Source organism: Bombus fervidus, chromosome 10 (genome assembly GCF_041682495.2).
Source record: "Bombus fervidus isolate BK054 chromosome 10, iyBomFerv1, whole genome shotgun sequence".
NCBI lineage: Eukaryota > Metazoa > Arthropoda > Insecta > Hymenoptera > Apidae > Bombus > Bombus fervidus.
Window position 1 is genome coordinate 12095984 of NC_091526.1, and position 21265 is coordinate 12117248.

A 21265-nucleotide genomic window follows, 5' to 3' on the forward strand; every position below is an offset into this window, starting at 1 on the left:
TTAAGCTATAACTGCTTTCAAACAAAGACGAATATATTTATCGTTTAATTAGATAATTCGTAATTAACTTCGTAAGTCATTATAGGAAGAATTAACGGAGCCAGATGATGTTACAAAAAGCTATATGCAAATGGTGGGGACAAGAGTGGGAGTGTGGGATGAAATAGTAAGTGGGATATTTCTGTGCATTCACCGAGTATTGCTCAGTGTACGCCGAGTCGTCACTGCGGCCAGGTTGGCACACGTGTTTGTGTTGCGGGTTAATACGCACGCGCGTGGAATACCAACAACCGATTGGGGGGGAGAAAGAAAAAGAGAAGACGAATCCTTTCGATAAATATCGCGGAGTGTAGTGAACACGTGTGCGTGCGCGTTTTGTCCCTGGTGATCTAGAAAACGTGCGGAAGGTCCGGCTGAATCTTGAAATGTTACAAAACTGATTTATCTCGGAGAATACGTAGTTCCTTAGACATTTTTCAAATTGTCGACCATTTCTTCAATCCTTGCACTTCCTAACGTTTCTTTATGTACCACGTGACACCCTACGTACTTCAAAATTCGTGAGTTTTCTTATATTTTAGTTTATATCATTATCGTTGTAATCAGCTGATAAGTAGGCAGACTATTATTGCCGCTTTAACGTATTTCATTACTCTTGAAATTACTAATTGTATTGGGAAGTTAAACAATGTACATGTTTACTTCTATACATATTCATTTAAAAGTTGTCCAAAATGTTGTTGGACGCATAACCTCGCTGTTCTTTATTTTTCTATGAAAATAAATTCGTTTTGCTATCAAACAATAATTTTGTTATACTGTCTTCTACTATCTAGTATAATAAATATAAATATATTATATATGTATAAAAATAACGATAAAGGTAATGTAAAGAGCAGCGTTTCCTAATGTAATACGTAAGTACGTTCCAGAGAATGACAATTTTTGATATCTTTGGGGCAATTGGAAGATTATAGTACATTCGTCGCCTTTATCAACGATATAGTTAAAAAGTCATCAATGCTCGTTAAAAAGCCATCATCATCGAAATTTGCCCTATTATTAATTTAAATAAAATAAACCTCTACCACAATTGTATTAAGTTAGTTCGATGGCTAGAAACATATTTTTAAAATCTATATTCGTTGAAAACAGCCAAACTAAAAACGCAAAAACATCTTTCCTATGTCCTGCCCTTATTTTTATTTACATAACATTAGCATATTATACTTTTTTGAAAAATACAAATTTTGTATAGACAAAAATAAGAATTTTAGTCACAAGCCAAACAGAATGTTGAAAGAATATCGAAGCAGATAAGTCACAACGAAACCTTAGGATTAGTGGGAATGGAACGCACGTCTTACACGAAAGGTTTCACGTTGGAGGATTTTTTGACGCGCGTTCACTCGAACAATACGAATGACTTTCAAGACACGCATTTCAATTAAATACGGCGCTGTTACGCGGAGAGCTCGATGCGCGTGATGAAAATCCCATGGTCAGGAATTTCATAAGGCCTTTTTGTTTTTGCAAATCAAGTGTATTCTTACGCCATCAAAAACGATTAAGCAATACGTTCTCTCTTTGTATTCTTTCACCACGACTTCGTATGTATCGATAACCTTTTATTTATTTATTTTAACAATCTTATTGATATACATCGTTGTCCTAAATTCATATTACAGGTGAAGTTAAGTTTTATGATGAAAATAAAACAAAAGAACTAAATTGCGTTGAAGACTTCACACATATAGATATAACAAGGTATTGTAGTTTCAAATGTTAATTTTATTATTACATGTTATCTTTCAGAAATTGATTTAATCGAGTTACAATATACCGTAGGAATAGCTATGATAACTGTGAAGAATAAAATCATTGCAGTTTCATTTGACTATAATCGAAAGTCATAAGTCAAAAATAATAAAAAAGTATCTAGATATTTTTCTACGAATTATCTAAATTGTTTTCCTTGATTTCAATGTAATTTATTACATTGATTAATTATAGTACTGTGCATACATATTATATCGACACGCTATATCAATTCGTATTCATAACAGTAGCGGATGATAACGACGTTTTTTCTTCTTTGAACTTATTGCATTGAACTTGATAGTTACGCTGTACATCTTGTATAGTTTCAATGACACTTCGTATTGATTTGAATGCATGAAGCCTGATTTACATTAGTCAAGCTACCTATGTAGATTCAAAAAGCTTGAAATTACTTCACTCACTGTGAATCTGTTATTTATTTAACTTGAAATATTCTTCCAAATTTCTATTTGTTCGTCAAATCAGTTGACATCAAGTCGTTTGAAGTTTAAGTAACTTGGCTAATCTGAACGAGGCTTATGAAAAAAAACCAATCGGGGGGTCATGGTGATTATAAACAAACGATTCATTAGAATAGAAAAAGGAAATCAATCCACATAATACGATATGATTCATATCACTATTACATGTAAACTCAATTATTATCAAGATTTAGATTACTTACATTAAGATAAGATTATTTATATATTATTATTAGACTGTAAATATTTATGCAATTATTTGTATACGTAAACGTATCTCGAAATAACTTCTCGAATATTTTCCAATCCTATTATGTCGGCTATGTCAAATCTTTGCGGTGCTTCGCGTGCACACATGCTTATATACTTATTATTCAAGGGTAATCGAAAATGAGATCAGTCGTGAGTGCAAATGCTATTAATTCATAAACTTAGCTATGATTATGACCTCTTTGCATAAAAGTTCTTGACGCAAGTTACGATTGCACATCTAAAGTAAATCTGGGGGTCTTGACAAAGTTACGATGGTAGTGAGTGACGTCACGGTGAGAGAGAGCGAGGATTAAGTAGGTTAGATGCTTCAGACATAGGACGATCGGCCGTTGGTCATGAACGATTCGTTGAATGGATGCCTGATGTATAGTTCCATACGTGTATACGAACGTTTATTCACTTATGGGGAATCGAAAGATGCAAAAATGTACAGGATACGTATCACGCTCGAAAATAAATAAAATTCCCAAAGTATTGTAACTCGTTGTGGCATTTCTTTGCTGGGCGGGAAAAAGAGTATAGGTCAGAATTATTAGTTTCACAGAGAAGCATTTATGACGTTTAAAGCGCAATGCTTCATGCCCACCAAACATTTAATGGATGAAACAAATCTTTGCGTAGATTTTTCTGGTTGTGTACTATACTGGCGTAAAACTGGTTCCTCTAAAAAATTATACTTCACTTTTGAAGATAAAAATATAATACTTTTTTTTTACATAAATCTTTCATATCAAACGTAGGGGGAAACCAGTAAATATTACACGATGTAGCACATTTCGTTAGCGGTAATTAGGACAACAGAACTGTTCATCTCATTTCTAGGATTCCTTGCATGATTAAATTAATATTATTAGTGTTTTTTTGCGAATCACAAGATACAAGTTTCTTAGAGGCTTTTAAATTTTATTTGAGACAAAAGTAAGAAGTATCGCTCTGAAACAACTTCTAAATAGAAAAGTGAAACAGAAGTAATAACTTCTTCTCTTGTCCTTGCCAACATTTCCTTGAAAGTATGTGCTATTTTCTTAACTATCTTAATGATTTCCTGTTCTTTGCTTTCAACAGCCTTTTCTTCATCCTTCCGCGACTTTGAAAATGTTATATGGAACATCCATGCTCAAGTTCGTATAATACGAGTACATATTTAGATTATGCATCTAGAGATTCTCTAATTATTTTATTCGAATAGATAAACATATATCGTCGTATTACGTGCTTCATGTTCCTAAATTATTTTGCAGCTTGTCTCATTTGTGGAATATACATGCATTGCAAATTATTGACCCGTTTCGCATATCTATATATGGTAACTCGAGATTAGCATTATCTTGCCGATACATTTTATAATAAAATATTTTTAAAATATTTTTTAATGTATTTCTATTACTTGTTGTGATACGTATTTGATAACATTTCATATTAATGTAAACTATTATGAATTATTACGTTAATATTGATTATTATTAGAACTTATCCTGACATACATTGTTCTGATAATCAAGTGACTAGAATGTCAATTTAAAACGATTGATAATGCGATTTAATACGCAAATATTAACAATAAAAAAAGTAAAAGTGAAACAGTATTTAAAAATACATTGTAATATTAATATTATGAATGTTGTCGTTTCACGAAGCTTGCTTACACAATATCAGAGAAAACTCAGACAATTTGCTAGACTAGAAAGAAAATTTCACAAAAACTGATTCAATCTGGATAATATGACATTTGATCAATTTTATGAATCACCTCCAATCAAATAGCTTTTGTTAAAACATTTTTTCAATAATTTTAATCTCTCGCGAGATATTCTGCCGTTTGCAGATAAACGAAACGCCCCGTATATTCAATCATGCTAATATTTCATGAAATGTTCAATGGAATTGATGTTTAAATGTTTAATGGATTTAATGGCAAGTAGTCTGTGTATGCGAGAAATAATAAAAAATGTTAAGCATTCAGAGTAGTATTGAACATAACTTATAAGTGACAGACATGATTCTTGTACATCGGTTCATAGTTCGAATGCCTGCGTTTCAATTTATTTATAATTCTTTATCTAGTTTTCGTACTGTTTTATACTACCTATCTGTTTATGTATGTCAAAAAAGTCATATCATTTTTATACGCATTATTTCGAAGTTTAAAACTACTAAAAACTACCACATACAGAATGTAATGCAGAGAATATGCTATTTTGAGTTTATTACTGTACTGCATTGCATTACTCTACGCTCAACGTGTGCCAGATACCCAATTTAAATTAATATTCTGCTTTTAATAGAAATATAAAATAGAACTCTATTTTTTGTTTTAAGAATTCCTTGCAAATTCTATCAATCTTTTTAAGAATCTGCTTTGAATTGAACAGAAAAATTTTAGGCTGAAAATTTTCATTCGTTGAATTAGTTTTTATTAAAACAAAGAAGAGTTCGTACATTGTGCGAGCAACAATTAATTATTGGATTATAATTGTTGGAAGATTAGAACAGCGAACAGGAAAGAATTAGTGACAGTTACTATGTCGTAACATCGTCTCAAGTATTTTTCTTGCACAATGTCTCGTTTACGTGAGAATTTTCCCAAATTGACGAAAACAGATTCTATCGAGAACAATTACACTTCCTTCGTGCCTTGTGCTACGATTTCGTAATTTGTTCGTATCTTTTTAAGTGTTCTTACATTCCTGAGAATTTTTATTTCATGCTATTAACGATCATGTAACGTATGTAGTATACAATCCAAAGATGACTGAAAATCATTTGTATAATTCTGTATTTTATACAATATTATCTTATACTGTCATACACAATTGCAATTGCCCTTGGATCAGTGGGCATTTATAATAAAGAAAATGTTACAGAAAGAGAATGTTGCCAAAAGTGATACAGAATTGAAATTTAAGATAAAATTTGTCCATTTCTTTTAATTACATGTTGAATTTTATTATTCTTAAGAAACATTTTGAGGATTTTAGCAGAAGTACTGTTCGGTTAAAATTTTTGAAATTATTTTTTATAGAGTAGTCAGATACAACCAAGTCATTTCCTATTTTATTATATTTAAATATTATTACTCGTAGATACAGTAGTATTTAAGTTAATGCGGGTAAGTAGAGTCAAGTAACCATAGCTAAAAGCTAATTGAATTCGACTGCTGTTCACACAGTGATTATTTTGTCCCAGACGTCATTCTATTCTTGACCCTATGAGACTGTCGAACTCTATCAAAGCAAAATGTTTAATAATATATTATCATTCGCCGAGAGTGCCAAACTAATATGTATGTCTACTCTCGTTAATCGATGACAGTTAATGACCCCTTTCTTGCTAGATACTATACAAGGTATTCCTCGTTGGTTTGATAACTTTCAACTTTGCATATGATTAACTGTAGTATTCGTAACGGCTTCCTGTTCATACGGTTTTATTCGAATAACCTTAGCTTTTATCTACAGAAATTTAAACCTATTTTACATGTAAACGTAGTTAGATAAGAATGTACGTAAATCATTTGCAGAGTAATTTAGAAAATTCCGCTAATACATTAGACACATACGTACACTAATTCACGGGAGTGAATTTGAACGTTTATCATGTATTATACAAAACACTTTGAAATTTTGAATGGGTTCCATTAACGCTGTGACGAGACACGATTGTCATGATTGTATTAATATTTGAAACCAATCGGAAAATGTATATAGAAGTAGATATTTACCGCGAACATACATTTAATGTTAGATAAAAATTAATTCCGCGTAGATGAAGTTTAGATTTGTCTATGCATAAGGTACTTGATAGAAATTTAGATAGGTTATTATTAGTAGCAAATGTGAACCAGTTAGTACTAGTTGAGAACCAATGGTATAAAGCCTTTTGTGCAATGAAATCGTGATATCAAAGCTCTTAGATTCTACAATGTGAATTACGATACAGGTAATACAAACTTTCTTATCATGTAATATGTTTGTGATTATATTAAACTGACGATTGAATTACTGGTATCATATCATGAAGATATCTACTCCTTTTGTTGAACTGAAACACTATTCCCTCCTATCGGTCACACAGTTTATTGTTTTGTCTATGTAACAGTATCGACGTTAGATAATAACAGGATGCAGAACGTAATTTTAACTATTAAGCATTCTTTAGCCGAAAATACCGAACATTACATTTTTCGAAATATAAACACGATATAATTTATATTCAGTAAAAGTCAGCGCATAATAAATAGAAGATTGCTAGATAAAGATATTATTATTTCCAAGAGATTAGCGATTCGAGTGACGAGTCGACTCGTCTCCCCCGGTAACTACAGCTATACAGGTTAAGCGATAGTTCCCTTATGATAATTGAGAATACTTTCATACCGTAACTCTTATTCGTTCGAGAGGACTATTGTTTCATACATCTCTTTGTTGTATAATAGCGTTATTCAGCTGATCGATATTTTATGTATTAAAACATTTATTCCAGGGAGCAGAAACATAAATTTCATTTATTTAATGCACACAACTTTTTGCATGATGAATAATAAACTAGAAATAACGATGAAATTGGTAATTATAGATACCTCAGTTATGTCATCGATCTCGTTTTTTGGATATGTTGTAGAAATAAATATTTTGAATAACTTTTTCCTTAGCTTCGAATTATTCGCAAAAAAACTACCGGTATTCCCACAGTGAATTCTGTTTATAGTTAGGCGTTACTATCGTTTGTCGGACGCCATGCTGTAGATCGACCGGATGATATAGCCGCCTAACCCAAACTTAATTCTTGTTTTTTGTGTATAGTTCATATAGGCTTAGGTTTAAGTGTCATTTTATGCGGTCGTGTCTGACGGCCAGCTGGCGTATACGCTATCACAGACGTACAGTTATGGGTAGAATTTACTGCAGTGGCACTAACAGTTTTTTGCGAATATATAGGAAACCAAATCGAGCGGTCGTTACACGCAGAAAGAAAAAGTTGTCGGGAATCGTATCCTCATACAACGTGTTAAAAAATCATCGAAAGAGGCGAGATGGGGGAGATATCGATAATTATCGCGAAATTTAATATCGCATAAATATTGGTATCTAGAAATAGTAGGAAATAACAATGTTTGATAATTGTCATGAAAAATGTGAATTTTAAACCGAGAGAATTGAAAACTTGGCAAAGTTTCAAAGAGATATTATACGTATATTGGATGATTGAAACTTAAAGAACATCAGCGATTTAGAGTTTCAAGTGCCACGGTAATTGTGGAAACTTATTGAGCGTGATGAAGGACTGTTTGATGCTGGACAATGAGAGATTCTCTTTTCAAGCTGACCAGCGAATCGTTCTGTAATACAACTCAATGACATTTAAACAGGAAATGGTAAATTTTATTGTCGAGGTCAACACTAATACATATACTCCACTGATGTATGATAATACTCTTATTGTTCGTGAAATCGAACAATTCTCGTTTTTGTTGTAATCATTATCGCATATATTTTTTGCGCTCCTCGACAGCGATAATCAATTTCGCGCAATGACCTACGCATATTTTCTGAGCAAATCTTTTCGTTGAAATATCTTTCACCAATCCTTGCACTTCTCGAGTTTACTTTTCCTGGAGATTATCTTAATTGCTCGTAAGCTATATCGTCCATCGTGATTGTTTAAAATCTTATCCTCGCTGCTTTTTATCTTATTTGTTATTTTTATCTTATTTCTCGTTTATCGTATCTTTCGAAGAAACGATCTTGTAGGACAGTTCCGTAGAACTCATCGATCTCAATAATATTTGTTGAATATGTTGCAAAGTCCAATAACTTTGAACAACTTTCTCCTCTACATATAACCTTGGTCGGCCTTAGTTTTCAAGATATTCGTAAAAAAAATACTGCTACCTCCACGATGAATTTTCGGTGGCAGCTATGCATCTGCACGCGCTGCCACCGAAGCACAACTATAAGCAGAAATAAACTCTGTAATATCTTATTTATAATTTATATAATTTCATATCGCGATTTGGCCCGATGATAACGAGAAATTACATTTTTTCAATGATATGCATAAATATGCTAGTTATGGTCGTTACGATTCGTTGCATAGAGTTTTCGAAGCTCGACTCGTTTGGTTCAGCCTAAAATTGGTTCTCGCGGTGAAACACTAGTCACGTAGTCGAAGAGTGGGAAGCGAGCGCGGAAGCTGAGAGTCTGAAAGATCGGTCTGCGACGATTTCGTTTTGAATGAGTGAAATACGGAGCATGGCCGAAGTGTGGCTTGTTTCAGCAAGCAAGGTCCCTTGGTGGGTCGAATAACGGTTAACCGCTTATTCCACTTGGCTGTTTTACTCGTTCTCTCGCCGTTTGATTCATCAACCGAACCTTTGGAATTCCTCCGTGCTAAGAAATTCGAAGTAGTTTCGGTGCACCGTTATTTTTATTGGCGGGACGCGATCGAATAACGCTCGTTTCTCAGACAAATAAATGGAACATAAAATTATCGATCGAATTCACGGGGTATGGGTAGGTTCGCTTGAAAATCGAATGGAATGCGTTTATTACTTTTTTCTTTTGTGTTTGAGTTCGCTTAACCTCCTTCCGCTCATTGTTATCGAAAGTGCAAGAGTTTCACAACAGAGTAGGTTTATTTTATGTTGTGTATATACCGGAGCTCTCTTGCACGGTAATTTGCTAATAATAAACACACAACGAGACGCACAGTAATTTTCTAGAAAACTAATCAGCGATATCGATAAATCGACAAGTTACAAATTGCCAGTTACACGGACTATTTTTTTACAATTTTGCAATTATAAGTGATGCAGAATAATGGAGTGACCGACGATTTCTAAAGTTCATTTGTAAAACTTAATTTTTATTCTGCTAAGAAAGAATGTATTAACTCTGGTAAGTTGCAACGTGCCAATTGCAAACTTTCACTAATAATATTAGTCTAATTACGCAAGAGAGAGTCCAGGTTTTCAGCACACACGTCAATAAAATATTCCAAAAGACGATTATTAAATCGAGCAATCAGCTTTTCGACTAATTTGCCTGCGAATACTATGGAACCCTGATTCCATCTTATCGGTACAGATAGGATATAGTATTAATCGCAGAAATCACAAGTAGAGTATTCATGCTACTCTCTCCTCTTTTCTCTTCTTCTCCGCGTTAAACAAATTCAGCGAAGAAGTTGTTAATTTAAGAACACTACGAGTCATTGATATTGCGTGAAACAATCGTGAATAGCGATCGATCACCGAGCTTTCCATAGCGATTTGTGGCGATCCAGTGTATCGGAGGTTTCGATCGGTCATAGTTTGCTGCGACTAATTGTAAACGTTGTGAGAATCTCGTGAAAGGAAAGGAAAGAGATATACGGAAATAGCGCATCAGTTAGATACGATCGCGCATCGAACTTTCGCCAAAACAGATCTCACTGACCCACTGCAACCGGTAGTCACGTTACGATCGAAAGAACATCCATTGCGCGTGCAATTTCACAGACTGCGACATACGATCCTCAATTAATAGGTTGGTCGATCGTCGACTTTAAATTATCGTTATTAATATTCCCTATGCATTAGCGTATCCCAAATCTCAACTTTGTCGTTGCAACATTTTTTCGATCGTGTCTCACCTCAACGTCCGAAAAAGATTTTTATGCACCGTTTAGCATAATAAACCAAGTTTTGAAAAAATGTATATAATATAAATAGGTAATTCGAATAAGACAAAAAGGAATAGCGGAAGTGTTTTTAATTAGACTGCTTGATTTAGTTAATTATGGGAAAATGGGCAATCAGGAGACCAGCAACACGTATGAATGTTACGTAATAAAGAACGCCTGCTAGTATAAAAAGTAACAGTGATTTCTTGGCTATACCGGCGATGAAGATGACGAATACAACATAATTTTTTAATTGCCTCCAAAATATGTATTCGAGATTTCTTCTTCAAGTAATCTGTACGTTTCACATCGGCAAACACCGCTATACGCCATTAAAGATCGCGTAAAGAAATGTTTATTTATAATCTATTTATTTATAATTTGCTGCTTGTTATGAATATCTGACGTAAAATAGCTATTTTTTCGTTTCAGTTGACGATACCAAAGAGCCAAATCGTAGCATGCCAAATCAAAGATGGATCATCACGAGTATTCTTATTTGCTTTTTCCTCGTTGGAATGTTGAAAAGCGCTGTTGGTATGTAAATTGCATTTTAGATCGTTCGATTAATTGAACAAATAGTATACGGTATTGTATACCGATAGAAAAAAAGATAAAACATAGGGTGAGAGAGAGGGAGGTTTAAGCACATTGCTACTTTTACATAAACTATATGATAGTTTATTACTCACGTCGAAAATGGAGCGAAACGTTTGCAATACCATAACCTCGTTTTATAGAGAAAGTACTTGAAATTTATATGCCGTCTGATGATATCGATTTGATTACGAATTATGGGATTTCCTGAGACACGCTTATTATAGAATGTTTCTAGCGTATCGAAGAAATTATATAATTTAAGCTCATACTCTGCGTGAACACGTACTCTTAGATAGCTATACATTTCTGATATTGGCATACTTTGCGAATTTGCTTAAACGGACACCAAAATACCAAAGAATAGAATCCTGAAAGTAAACTTTACGAACTTTACGAAATAAAAAGAACCTTTGGATGTTGGATCTTTTTTAGATCGACCTTGGTTTCGTCGATAGAGACATAGTTTTGTCCTGCTATACAGTTTCGTACAGGTTTCATCTACGGTCGTATCATTGAAACAGTTAAAACCACATTTCCTTAAAAAAAAAAAAATGTTTATTATTTTGTTCTTGCAGGAAGTCCCGCCAGGGACAGGTCAAAGGAGGAAGAGGAAATGCCTATGAGCAACTGGACGCAACTTGCGGACGAATGGCTCGCCAAAGCAAGTGCAGCAAGAGGGTTGGACGTTACCGTTTTACCATTTACTGAGACGCTCAGAGATTTACCACCGACCGCGGAAACTATCCGCATTAATGGTACTAACCTCGATCAACTTTCACGGGTAAGAAAATTGGTAACGTCTGTATGCTAGGCGTAAGTTCGGGGCTTTCCAAACTTTTATAGACCGAGACTCATTTTCGAAAACGTTAACTTTACGCCATCCACTCGGAATATCTCATATCTCTGTGTCATGCACGTATCCCACAGCCAATATTCCATTACTAATACAAAAAAGTTACATATGTGCTGCGAAAGTGCGTTTCTGAGTGAAAAGGTGCATATTAGACCCCGCGATCTCTATCCCACTTTCCATACCATTCACATACTCTATATCCTACGTGCCAATATCCTATATCTGTACATCCGAAGTCAAGTTCACGGGATGTGGGACACGGGATAACACGTGGTCTATGTAAGGAATAGAGTAATGGTATTGATTAAGAAATACTGGACTTGGAGCGTTGGAATGTTGAATTATGCATATTAAATACGAGGTCGAGAATATAATATAATTTGAGAACCGAAGTTCGACGAGCTGTATGTGAAAAAAATGTTAATCAATATTTTCACACGAGGAATCATTTTCTTTCCGATTGTTCTATGATTTCGAAAACACTCTGTATATCGATTTATTTTCACAAGGTGTTACCTTGTCTTTTGGTTCTTCCGTATTTCCCCGCCTTTTTTTCACGTTCCACGATGTCGCCAACTCTCACTTTCAGTGCCAAAATACTTTCACCAACTTGATCAACAAGGATAAGTATATATATACCTGTACTGTATCCTTCCTACTTAGGTTTATACGTAGACTCTAATCCAATGTCAGTGACTTTCTCCGCGAAAGTTTTTGCGATGATACGATTCTTCGTTTCGATAGAAAATTCATTATTCTCCGAACGAAGAAAGAAAAAAGAAAAAAAAAAGATGCGTCTCCTGCATGGAGGGATCCACTTGCTTCTCGCAACTTTCTAGGAAATATTTCTAAATTCGTGTAAAAGAAAACCAGTCTTGCGTTATCGATACTATTATTTTATTAAAAAAAATTACGACCAACTTAAATAGAAACTCTGTGATCCAATTGCCGCTAAATTTTATGTAATTATATTTATGGTTTAATATTCTATCATTGATCTTGGTAAAAATTCGCCTGTTTCTTTTCAGCACAATTATTCTAGAATGTTGTGGGAGATGGAGAACGCTCAACCAAATGGACACTTGTCAGGATTTGTGGATAAAGCTTTAAAATTGCTGGATCTAAAGCAAGTGATGATGGAGGTGGAGACATCGGTGATGTCGAAGGTGTCTTGTTCAGCGTGCAAAGTTGGGGCAGGTCTTCTTCTACATTACATAAAGGTTGGCAAAAACGACGAAGAAATTATGAACAGCATTTACCAATTTTGTACATCCCTTAATATTCAAAGCCCTCGAGTTTGTCACGGAGTTACGTTGCTCTTTGGGGTAAGTTTTACGATATTAATTTCCCTTCTATCAAACCATTCTACAATTTCCTATCATTTCAACTCGTTCATTTTGAAAAACAGCTCCTCTGAAATGAAACTCTATCTATTTAAAATTATTTCTTATTATTTTTAATTATTCGTGTATGAAAACCACGATAAGTACATTCTTATTGATCTTCTGATTTTAGCGTTACTTTGTCAGCAAAATCTTCAAACGTTTTATAGATGCATAGACGAATAAGCTTTGCATAAAAATTTCCAATTTACTCGAAATATTAAATATCGTTATAGACTGTTTTCTATGGAATTAATTGCACGTCGAACGATGGTTTTCTTCAGGGCGAAGTTATCTACGTGCTGAAACAAGTAGATATGGGACCATCGCAAATCTGCAGCTTTGTTATCGGCGACGCATGCGACGACGCGTATAATCCTCTGCACGAGTGGGAAGTTGCATTCCCGCCGGTGAATAAACCACCTGTGAAACCACCCATACCGCCTCAAGAAGGTGCGCCTACCTTCAAGGTTCTTCATATCTCTGATACGCACTACGATCCTTACTACCAAGAGGGTGCGAACGCAGATTGTAATGAACCCTTGTGCTGCAGATTAACCAATGGGGCACCCCAGACACCAGCCGCACGTGCTGGACGATGGGGTGACTACCGAAAATGTGACACGCCAAAAAGAACGGTTGAACATATGCTTAAGCACATCGCGGATACACATTCTGTAAGTAACTAGATTTGACATATACGCTACAGTTGACTACATTTAGACAAATTTTATTCGAAGTAAAGATAAAAGATGACAACTTGAAACAACTGTTGCTACCAAATTGTATAAAATTTGTAATTATATTTAAAACAACGAACGGTGATCGTCTGTGACATTTAAGTAAGCGAGGAATGTGGAAAAGTAGTTGATTTATATTTAATCAGAAATGTTTATAAGAAAAGATGTTTTTATACAAATTCGTAGAGTATAATTTGGAGAATTTCTCGTGTTAATCCAGGATATCGACTACATTTTGTGGACAGGAGATTTACCACCTCACGACGTGTGGAATCAAACGCGAGAGGAAAATCTGAAAGTTTTGCATGAAACGGTGACACAGCTCATTGAGATGTTTCCCGGAATACCGATCTTTCCTGCTCTTGGAAATCATGAAAGTGCTCCTGTTAATAGGTAACTAAAATTCTTTTATTTACTTCCTCAACTTTCTTCTTTGTAGACAAAATTTCGTTTGTTTCATTGACAAACCTTCTTATTAATACTGCCTTGCTATTAATAACGTGTAATCCTTGATTCTGTACTCATTTGGCTTAATAGTAAAGTATATAAAAATAGTAAAAAGAAAGAGATTAATGTAAAAATATGTTTCAGTTTTCCACCTCCATTTGTGCCAAAAGAAAACGACATATCGTGGTTGTACGACTCGCTCGATAAACACTGGAGACATTGGTTACCAGCAGGTGTTTCACACACTGTTCGCCGTGGCGCTTTTTATTCGGTTCTAGTGCGTCCAGGATTCAGAATCCTTTCTGTCAATATGAATTATTGCAATAACAAAAACTGGTGGCTGCTAATAAATAGTACGGATCCAGTGAGCGAACTGCAATGGCTAGTTTATGAGTTGCAAGGAGCTGAAATGAATGGCGAGAAAGTTCACATCATTGGGCATATTCCACCTGGTCATTCGGATTGTTTGAAAGTGTGGTCTAGGAACTATTATCAAATCATTAACAGGCTAGTATAGTAGTAATGAGTTTCCAAATGACTATGATTCATCTGCTGTAACATTTATGTCCAGATGCATATGCAATAGGTTTATCGAAGTGTTTTATCGGTTTTCATGCTGCCAGTCTTATGTTGCGGTAATACACGGTGTAACAAAAGAGTAATAAGATACTAAAAAATGAAAAATATGTTGATATTCAATAGCAACGGGGTCAAGCAAATCGCAAATCGATTCGAATCCTCTATAAGTATTTAAAAAAAAAAAAAAAAAAAAAGAAGTACATACTTTCAAGTAGACTCGAACCTAAAGTTTTATCTGTAAATTCAATGTTTACAGGTACGAATCTACAATCACGGCACAATTTTTTGGACATACCCACTACGATGAATTCCAATTATTTTACGATATTGCTGATCTTGGAAGAGCTGTCAGCATAGCTTACGTCGGGCCATCGGTCACGCCTTATTACGAACTCAATCCAGGGTACAGAATATACTACGTCGATGGTGATCATCCAAAAACCACGAGGGCAAGTGATCCTAAACTCCCTTTTATTATATGATTGCGTGATTAAAATATGTCGTAATTTTGTTACAGATGGTCGTAGATCACGAAAGCTGGGTAATGAATCTAAAAGAAGCGAATCTTTATGATTATCCTATTTGGCACAAAATGTACAGTGCCCGACAAGCGTATCAAATGCCATCGCTTTTACCACGAGACTGGGATACTCTGATAGATAAGATGAGCAATGAACCTTCGCTTTTCGATCTGTATTATAAGTAAGTAAGAGATACAGCGAGGTCATAAAATTGGCCAAGCATTGAAGTTGAGATGTGATTATCTCTTAAACATCAGTTCTTGATACAATTTAGTTAAAATTAAAATACCCGTAATTCGTTATATATTGTTACGTTTCAGACATTATTATAAGAATTCTCCCGTAAGACCGCCATGTAATGATGAATGTCGAAAAAGATTACTTTGTGATTTGCGAAGTGGAAGAAGTCACGATCGCAAAGCTCTGTGTCAAAGTCTCGAATCTAGGATAGATAACGAAACAAGGACAGGTTGGCGAGCTTGGATTTACAACGGACTCGCTTTCTCGTACGTACCTAATTGGTGGTTCCAATCTTATTCTGGTGATGTTAATACCAACAAAGTTGACGTATAATTCTGCAGATATTTTTGTCATTTAATTATTATTCGTATATGACTGTCACTGATATTTCTTGTATTCTTTAGATAATTTTTCCCTATTTCATTAGCCTAATTTCTAATTGTAATAATGTGTTCTTCTTTCGTGAAAGGTAATTGCCAATATTTACAGATTTTTAATGTACAAAAAAATTCAAACTTTTTATTTGTAAGATTTCATTTCTTTCAATATTCGTTTCAGATTTCAAATTTTAAAAAATTCGGTTTTTTAAATAATCATTTTAAAAAAAAAATTTGTAAAATATTCTCATAGGCAATAAAATTAAGAATTTAAAAAATTCAGTGAAAGCAATGAAAGTAATACTATAAATAAGTAATACAAATTTTTAGAAATGGGCAAATACTTGAATTGTGATTAATGACATTAATGATATTATATTAATCATGTTAATAATATTATTAAGAAATTTTGTAACAAATGTTAACAATTAGCTCTAAGTAATAAGTACTACAAATGTATATAGTTATATAAAGATCTGATACGTACAATATATTTTACTAATCTGCACGCTGCAATTGCCTGAATTACCACTTTTTGTCTATATTAAGCAAAATAATGATTTTATGAAAGATTATTAACGAATGTTTATACAAGTTCATATTTCTGTGGATGCAACTGAAAATATAAAATTAAAACAGAGAATTGTTCCATCTACTAAATGTTATTAATTATTGATGACTATTTTTTTAACATTTTATATATTTTCGCATATTACATATTTACATTCTGTATATTTTTTCTTATCTTTAAATTTTTCATAGACGCATAAACATTCGTAATCTACTAACAATAAAACATTTTTGCAAGAAGTAGTGAACATATACTAATATTTAAATGTTGCTATTTTCGAAATATTAATGCATTTTAATTATTTTCAACTTAACTGTCTTTCGTTCCTGATTTTCTTTCATTTAGCTCTTTGAGTGCTTGTTAACATAACATAAATGTGTTAAAAGTGTGTTCACATTTTTATGATTTAAACTACTTGTACCTGGTGTAAATAATATGGAAAGATATATGTTACGATACGCATACATTCTAATCTTTTTGAATCTAATTTTTAATACAGATACAATGAAAAAAAGTAATAAGAAATAATGTGTTCCTTTCCTGCGTTTCTTTTTGTTAAACATAGTATGTACTAAATTAAAATATTTATTTTTTTTGGCATTTAATTTTTTATTTGTTACAGTGTATTATTCTCTCAATTTATCATAAAATAAATTTTTTATTCTAATCATTTTAAATTGTCTATTTAATTTATGGATTAAACACTCAAAGGATTAAATTAATTGTCATTTTAATGTTCAATATAGGTTTCTGCAAGTCATATTTAGTGCATGTATATGCTGCATAAAGAATTAAATCACTGTATAAGTTGCATACATTGTTCGTATGTTTCAGCATTTTCCTTGCAAGAAACGTAGCAACATAATTTTTCAGAATAAACAGCGCACAGCGTTAGTACATTTTATAGCTGTTACATGTTCTTTGAAGCGATATGAATTACTAAAGAAGTGATATAATTGTTATATCAAATATTATAGAGGCAAACAATATTATTAAAAAATTCTGCCACAATATATAAATACTGTATATATGTTATTAAATAAAATATCAGTTTTGCAATATTTAGTAAATCTGTAATGCTTGTACATATATTAATGCTTTTGTGGTTTCAGCAAAAGATTACTATAAAAGGTGGTGTTTTGAAGTTTGTAATATATTTTAACTATTCTTTTTACTATTTTGCAAAAATTTTCTACTGATATAATGTAGAAATAAAAATCGGAAGATCTTTCATTGTTTTTAAACTACATAAAAGAAATTAATATTTTTTATTTTCTATTATATATTAATGTTGTATAATAAGTACTCAAATTTACAGTTTATTGGCCATTATTAAGGTCAAAAAGCTATTTCATGTGATATACACATTTATTAGCAAATGGCACTTAGTAATTAAATAACAGACAGTACCTTCTGGTGATGGAACACATATAACGGTGGTTGAAATTTCCAACACTAATCTACATTGCTTATAGCGTAAGTATGTACATAGATTTTACCTATACGCTTAAATTATGCTCAATGCTGCATAAATTAGTATTTAGTAGTTATGAAAGCCTCCACTATATAATATAAATTGCTAATAACTTTGAAACTATATATAACTTCTCTTTTAATATGTTATTGAATATTACTTGCACAAATAATTAATGTTTATTTCATCATAAAAGAGAGAGAGATATTAGTTTTCAAACTAAAACCAATAGATATCTATATGAGTAACGCTAGTATGATTCATTAACGTATACAGATTCATAAAAATATTTGTACACCAATGTATTTATAATTGAAATAATTTTGAAATTGCTGTATGTATTTTGCATGGAGAACATGCAAGATAATGTTACGAACAAGATGTTATTCATTTCTTTTGAAGTTATACAAAACCACTGTATATCTTTAACGTAATTCTGCAAAACAATTTATAGACATAACTCTGGATAAGTCGTATCTCTGTTTTGGTTATAACAAGAAAAAATGATAGAGCAAAAAGATCAAAAGATTTAACCTCTTAACGAGCGAACTTATCAAAGTCAATTCATTAAAATATTTAATGTATCCATTGCGTTTTCGCATTTACGTATATATAATTCTAGTTATTTCGATATCATTAGATAGCATTCCAAAGTTTTAATATCTTTCTACTGATTGAAAGTTACAAACAGATTGTTTTAGGTTAAATTATTACTCCTACAATTACTATAATTACTAGATACTACAATTAATAGATTAAAAATTTTTTTAAGAGATTGCGACTGCTGAAATGTATATATATATTCAGTTCTTAAGCTGTTATGAAATTTCCTACCTAACAAATAATTGTATATTATATTTTCTTTGCAGATTGTCTGTTTTCATGGCAATTCCTCGATTTGCATATAATTTACCTAAATACGTATTAGGCCTGGGATAAACGAAGATAACATTAAATGGAAAACTGATGTGATTTTGTTGTTAAATTATTAAATATTTACAATGGTGACATTGTTATTTTGAAAGCTGTAATATGCATTATTACACGCAAAAGTATGATGGAATTGTCAGATGCAGATACATATATTCGTGAGATCCGTGTTATGTTATAGTTAAAAGAATTTATTTAACTAGCAATAGAGAGATTATATAGCGTAAAGTTTCACTTTCAAACATGAATTATTTTTCCTTTGAATGTGATAAACATACACATCGAATGTGTGTTGCTGTCGTATCAAAAATATTTGACAAACTGCTTCTAAAGAGGAATTACTTTATTTTTTCTTTTCAGAAATGATGTTCTATTTATAAAAATACTATATAAAATGTACTAAAGTGTACTAGACAGAGAAGCGTATTATCATATTAAATTTCATGTTTAGTTTATGTCAATTCTATACAAATTGAAATCGTAACTACTCTGTGATCTCAACATAGAGAATACATTTTTGAAAAAAAAGATATAGAGTGAATTTACATAAAAGTAATTGCATTTATAGGTTTGTTACATACAATGCAATTAAAAGATCAGGCAAATGCAACTAGTTTGAATAATAAGATATACAATCGATCAGATATAAAATCAAATCTAGGTAAAATCGACAAACACTGTTGATTATTTTTAGAAATATTTTGTACATAACCTTATTTGTATTGTATAGTTACTCTTGAATTCGTTGTCAGAAACATAATTATTATAAATGTATTAACATTTTTATGAATGGAAATACAAAAACTGTACTTACAATTAGCGATTATCACACTTAACTTCATTAGCATAATCGATGTTTGACATATAGGATTTAATTGTAAAATTGAATAAAAATTTTTTTACAATTTACATGCTTTTGTAAGAAATGGATATTCAACAATGAACGATATAAGTTTTAGTGTGAACGAGAGTGCACCAAGTAAATTGAGGAAGCTTTTTGGAATCTAGGTGAAGAAAGCTGGTTGTGGATTAGCGAATTGAATTTGGAATAAAGGATTATCATCCGAAAAAAATACGCTACAACGATCAAAAAGCAAGAAAAGTAACAACATAAATGCATAAAAATCCGTGGTCTATTCGTTAAAGTTTGTTTGTGCTTTCTTTATCTCATATTTCCTTTACGTTTCTCAATTTGGTTATTTTAAGTGGAATATTTGAGAACAGCGCGTTTAGTTTTAAATGTAATTTTTATTTAGGCTATGTACAACACATACGTACAATACGTGACCCTTGCTTAAAACTATATTACGCTCGCCCGGTATGCATTTCCACTTTTAATCTTTTCTCTTTGACATACTTGTTAGTGTGTGTGAATGTGTGCTCTCATGCATGCGTCGTCGTAATAGACACACATATATGTTGTGTTTCTCTCTGTATGTATGCAAGTGCAAATGTGTTCGTATATTCGTGTGATATGTTACAAATTTTTAGGAACATTTCGCGTGGAACACCGCGAGCGATATTAGTAATAAGGTTGCAGCAAAACTACACGAAAACAATGCAGTCGTCTGCAGCTTCATTCTCGATCAATATATTAATTAGACAATTATCGAAAAATGACACCAATATAGACGATTGTTGATTGGACAGATCCAAATATCACCACTGAAAGACGCCAGGGAGAATAAGGGAGATCGATAACGATCGAATAGAATAAAATTTCGTTTAAATTAGATATCTTGTTCGTTTTTACGTCGATTATGTCCGATAAGAGAAATACAAAATTTTTTAATTGAAAGTAAATCAATATGATATTTCATTTAATTATCGATTTTAAGCCAGAAAGGCGTTAAATATAAAACTGCCAACAGATATATTTACATTTGCAATAAAATTTTATCTGTAATTTAGCACGCAATTTCTATATTATGTAGATAGATACGTAATTGTGTATTTTCTTTGAAATAAAGTAACTTCATTTTGATACTTTAAGAATTCCATTAAGATTAAAAGTAAATACCAATTTACTTTTGATATTTTGAAAACATTGTATCTAATGACTAAAATAATTTTACAACATTGTTCGCGAATTAAGTCTTGGTATAAGTATGGGTATATATATATATATATATAAGATTTGGTGTAAAATTATTTAAGATAAAAAAGGAACTGTTATATAGAAATTGACGTAATTATTTATTTAGACGCCCCTGGCGTCTCTCAAATTTCAAACGCAAGACATTGTCAGTTATCCTCGTCTCTCATCCCGATTATTTAAAACTCTGGCCAACATAAGCACACAAATCAATACCT

At 32.5% G+C, this 21265-nt stretch overlaps 1 protein-coding gene across 5 annotated transcripts; it reads left to right on the forward strand.

The window, feature by feature from the left end:
- Nucleotides 1–186: 186 nt before the first annotated feature.
- On the forward strand, nt 187–20484 carry LOC139991593 (sphingomyelin phosphodiesterase). Of its 5 annotated transcripts, none has more exons than XR_011800875.1 (12): nt 187–560; nt 10671–10775; nt 11414–11619; nt 12720–13016; nt 13358–13750; nt 14034–14206; nt 14405–14767; nt 15096–15288; nt 15357–15541; nt 15681–15866; nt 17867–18024; nt 18892–20484. XR_011800875.1 is itself a non-coding variant. In XM_072011820.1 (11 exons), the coding sequence occupies exons 2-11, from the start codon at nt 10700–10702 to the stop codon at nt 18959–18961; spliced, it is 2142 nt and encodes a 713-aa protein (XP_071867921.1). In that variant the 5' UTR covers nt 187–560; nt 10671–10699; the 3' UTR covers nt 18962–20484. The 5 variants fall into 5 exon arrangements, 3 of the variants coding, with proteins under 3 accessions (XP_071867921.1, XP_071867922.1, XP_071867923.1); XR_011800876.1 differs by lacking the exon at nt 187–560 and adding an exon at nt 9884–10102; XM_072011820.1 differs by lacking the exon at nt 17867–18024.
- The last annotated feature ends 781 nt before the right edge of the window (nt 20485–21265 follow it).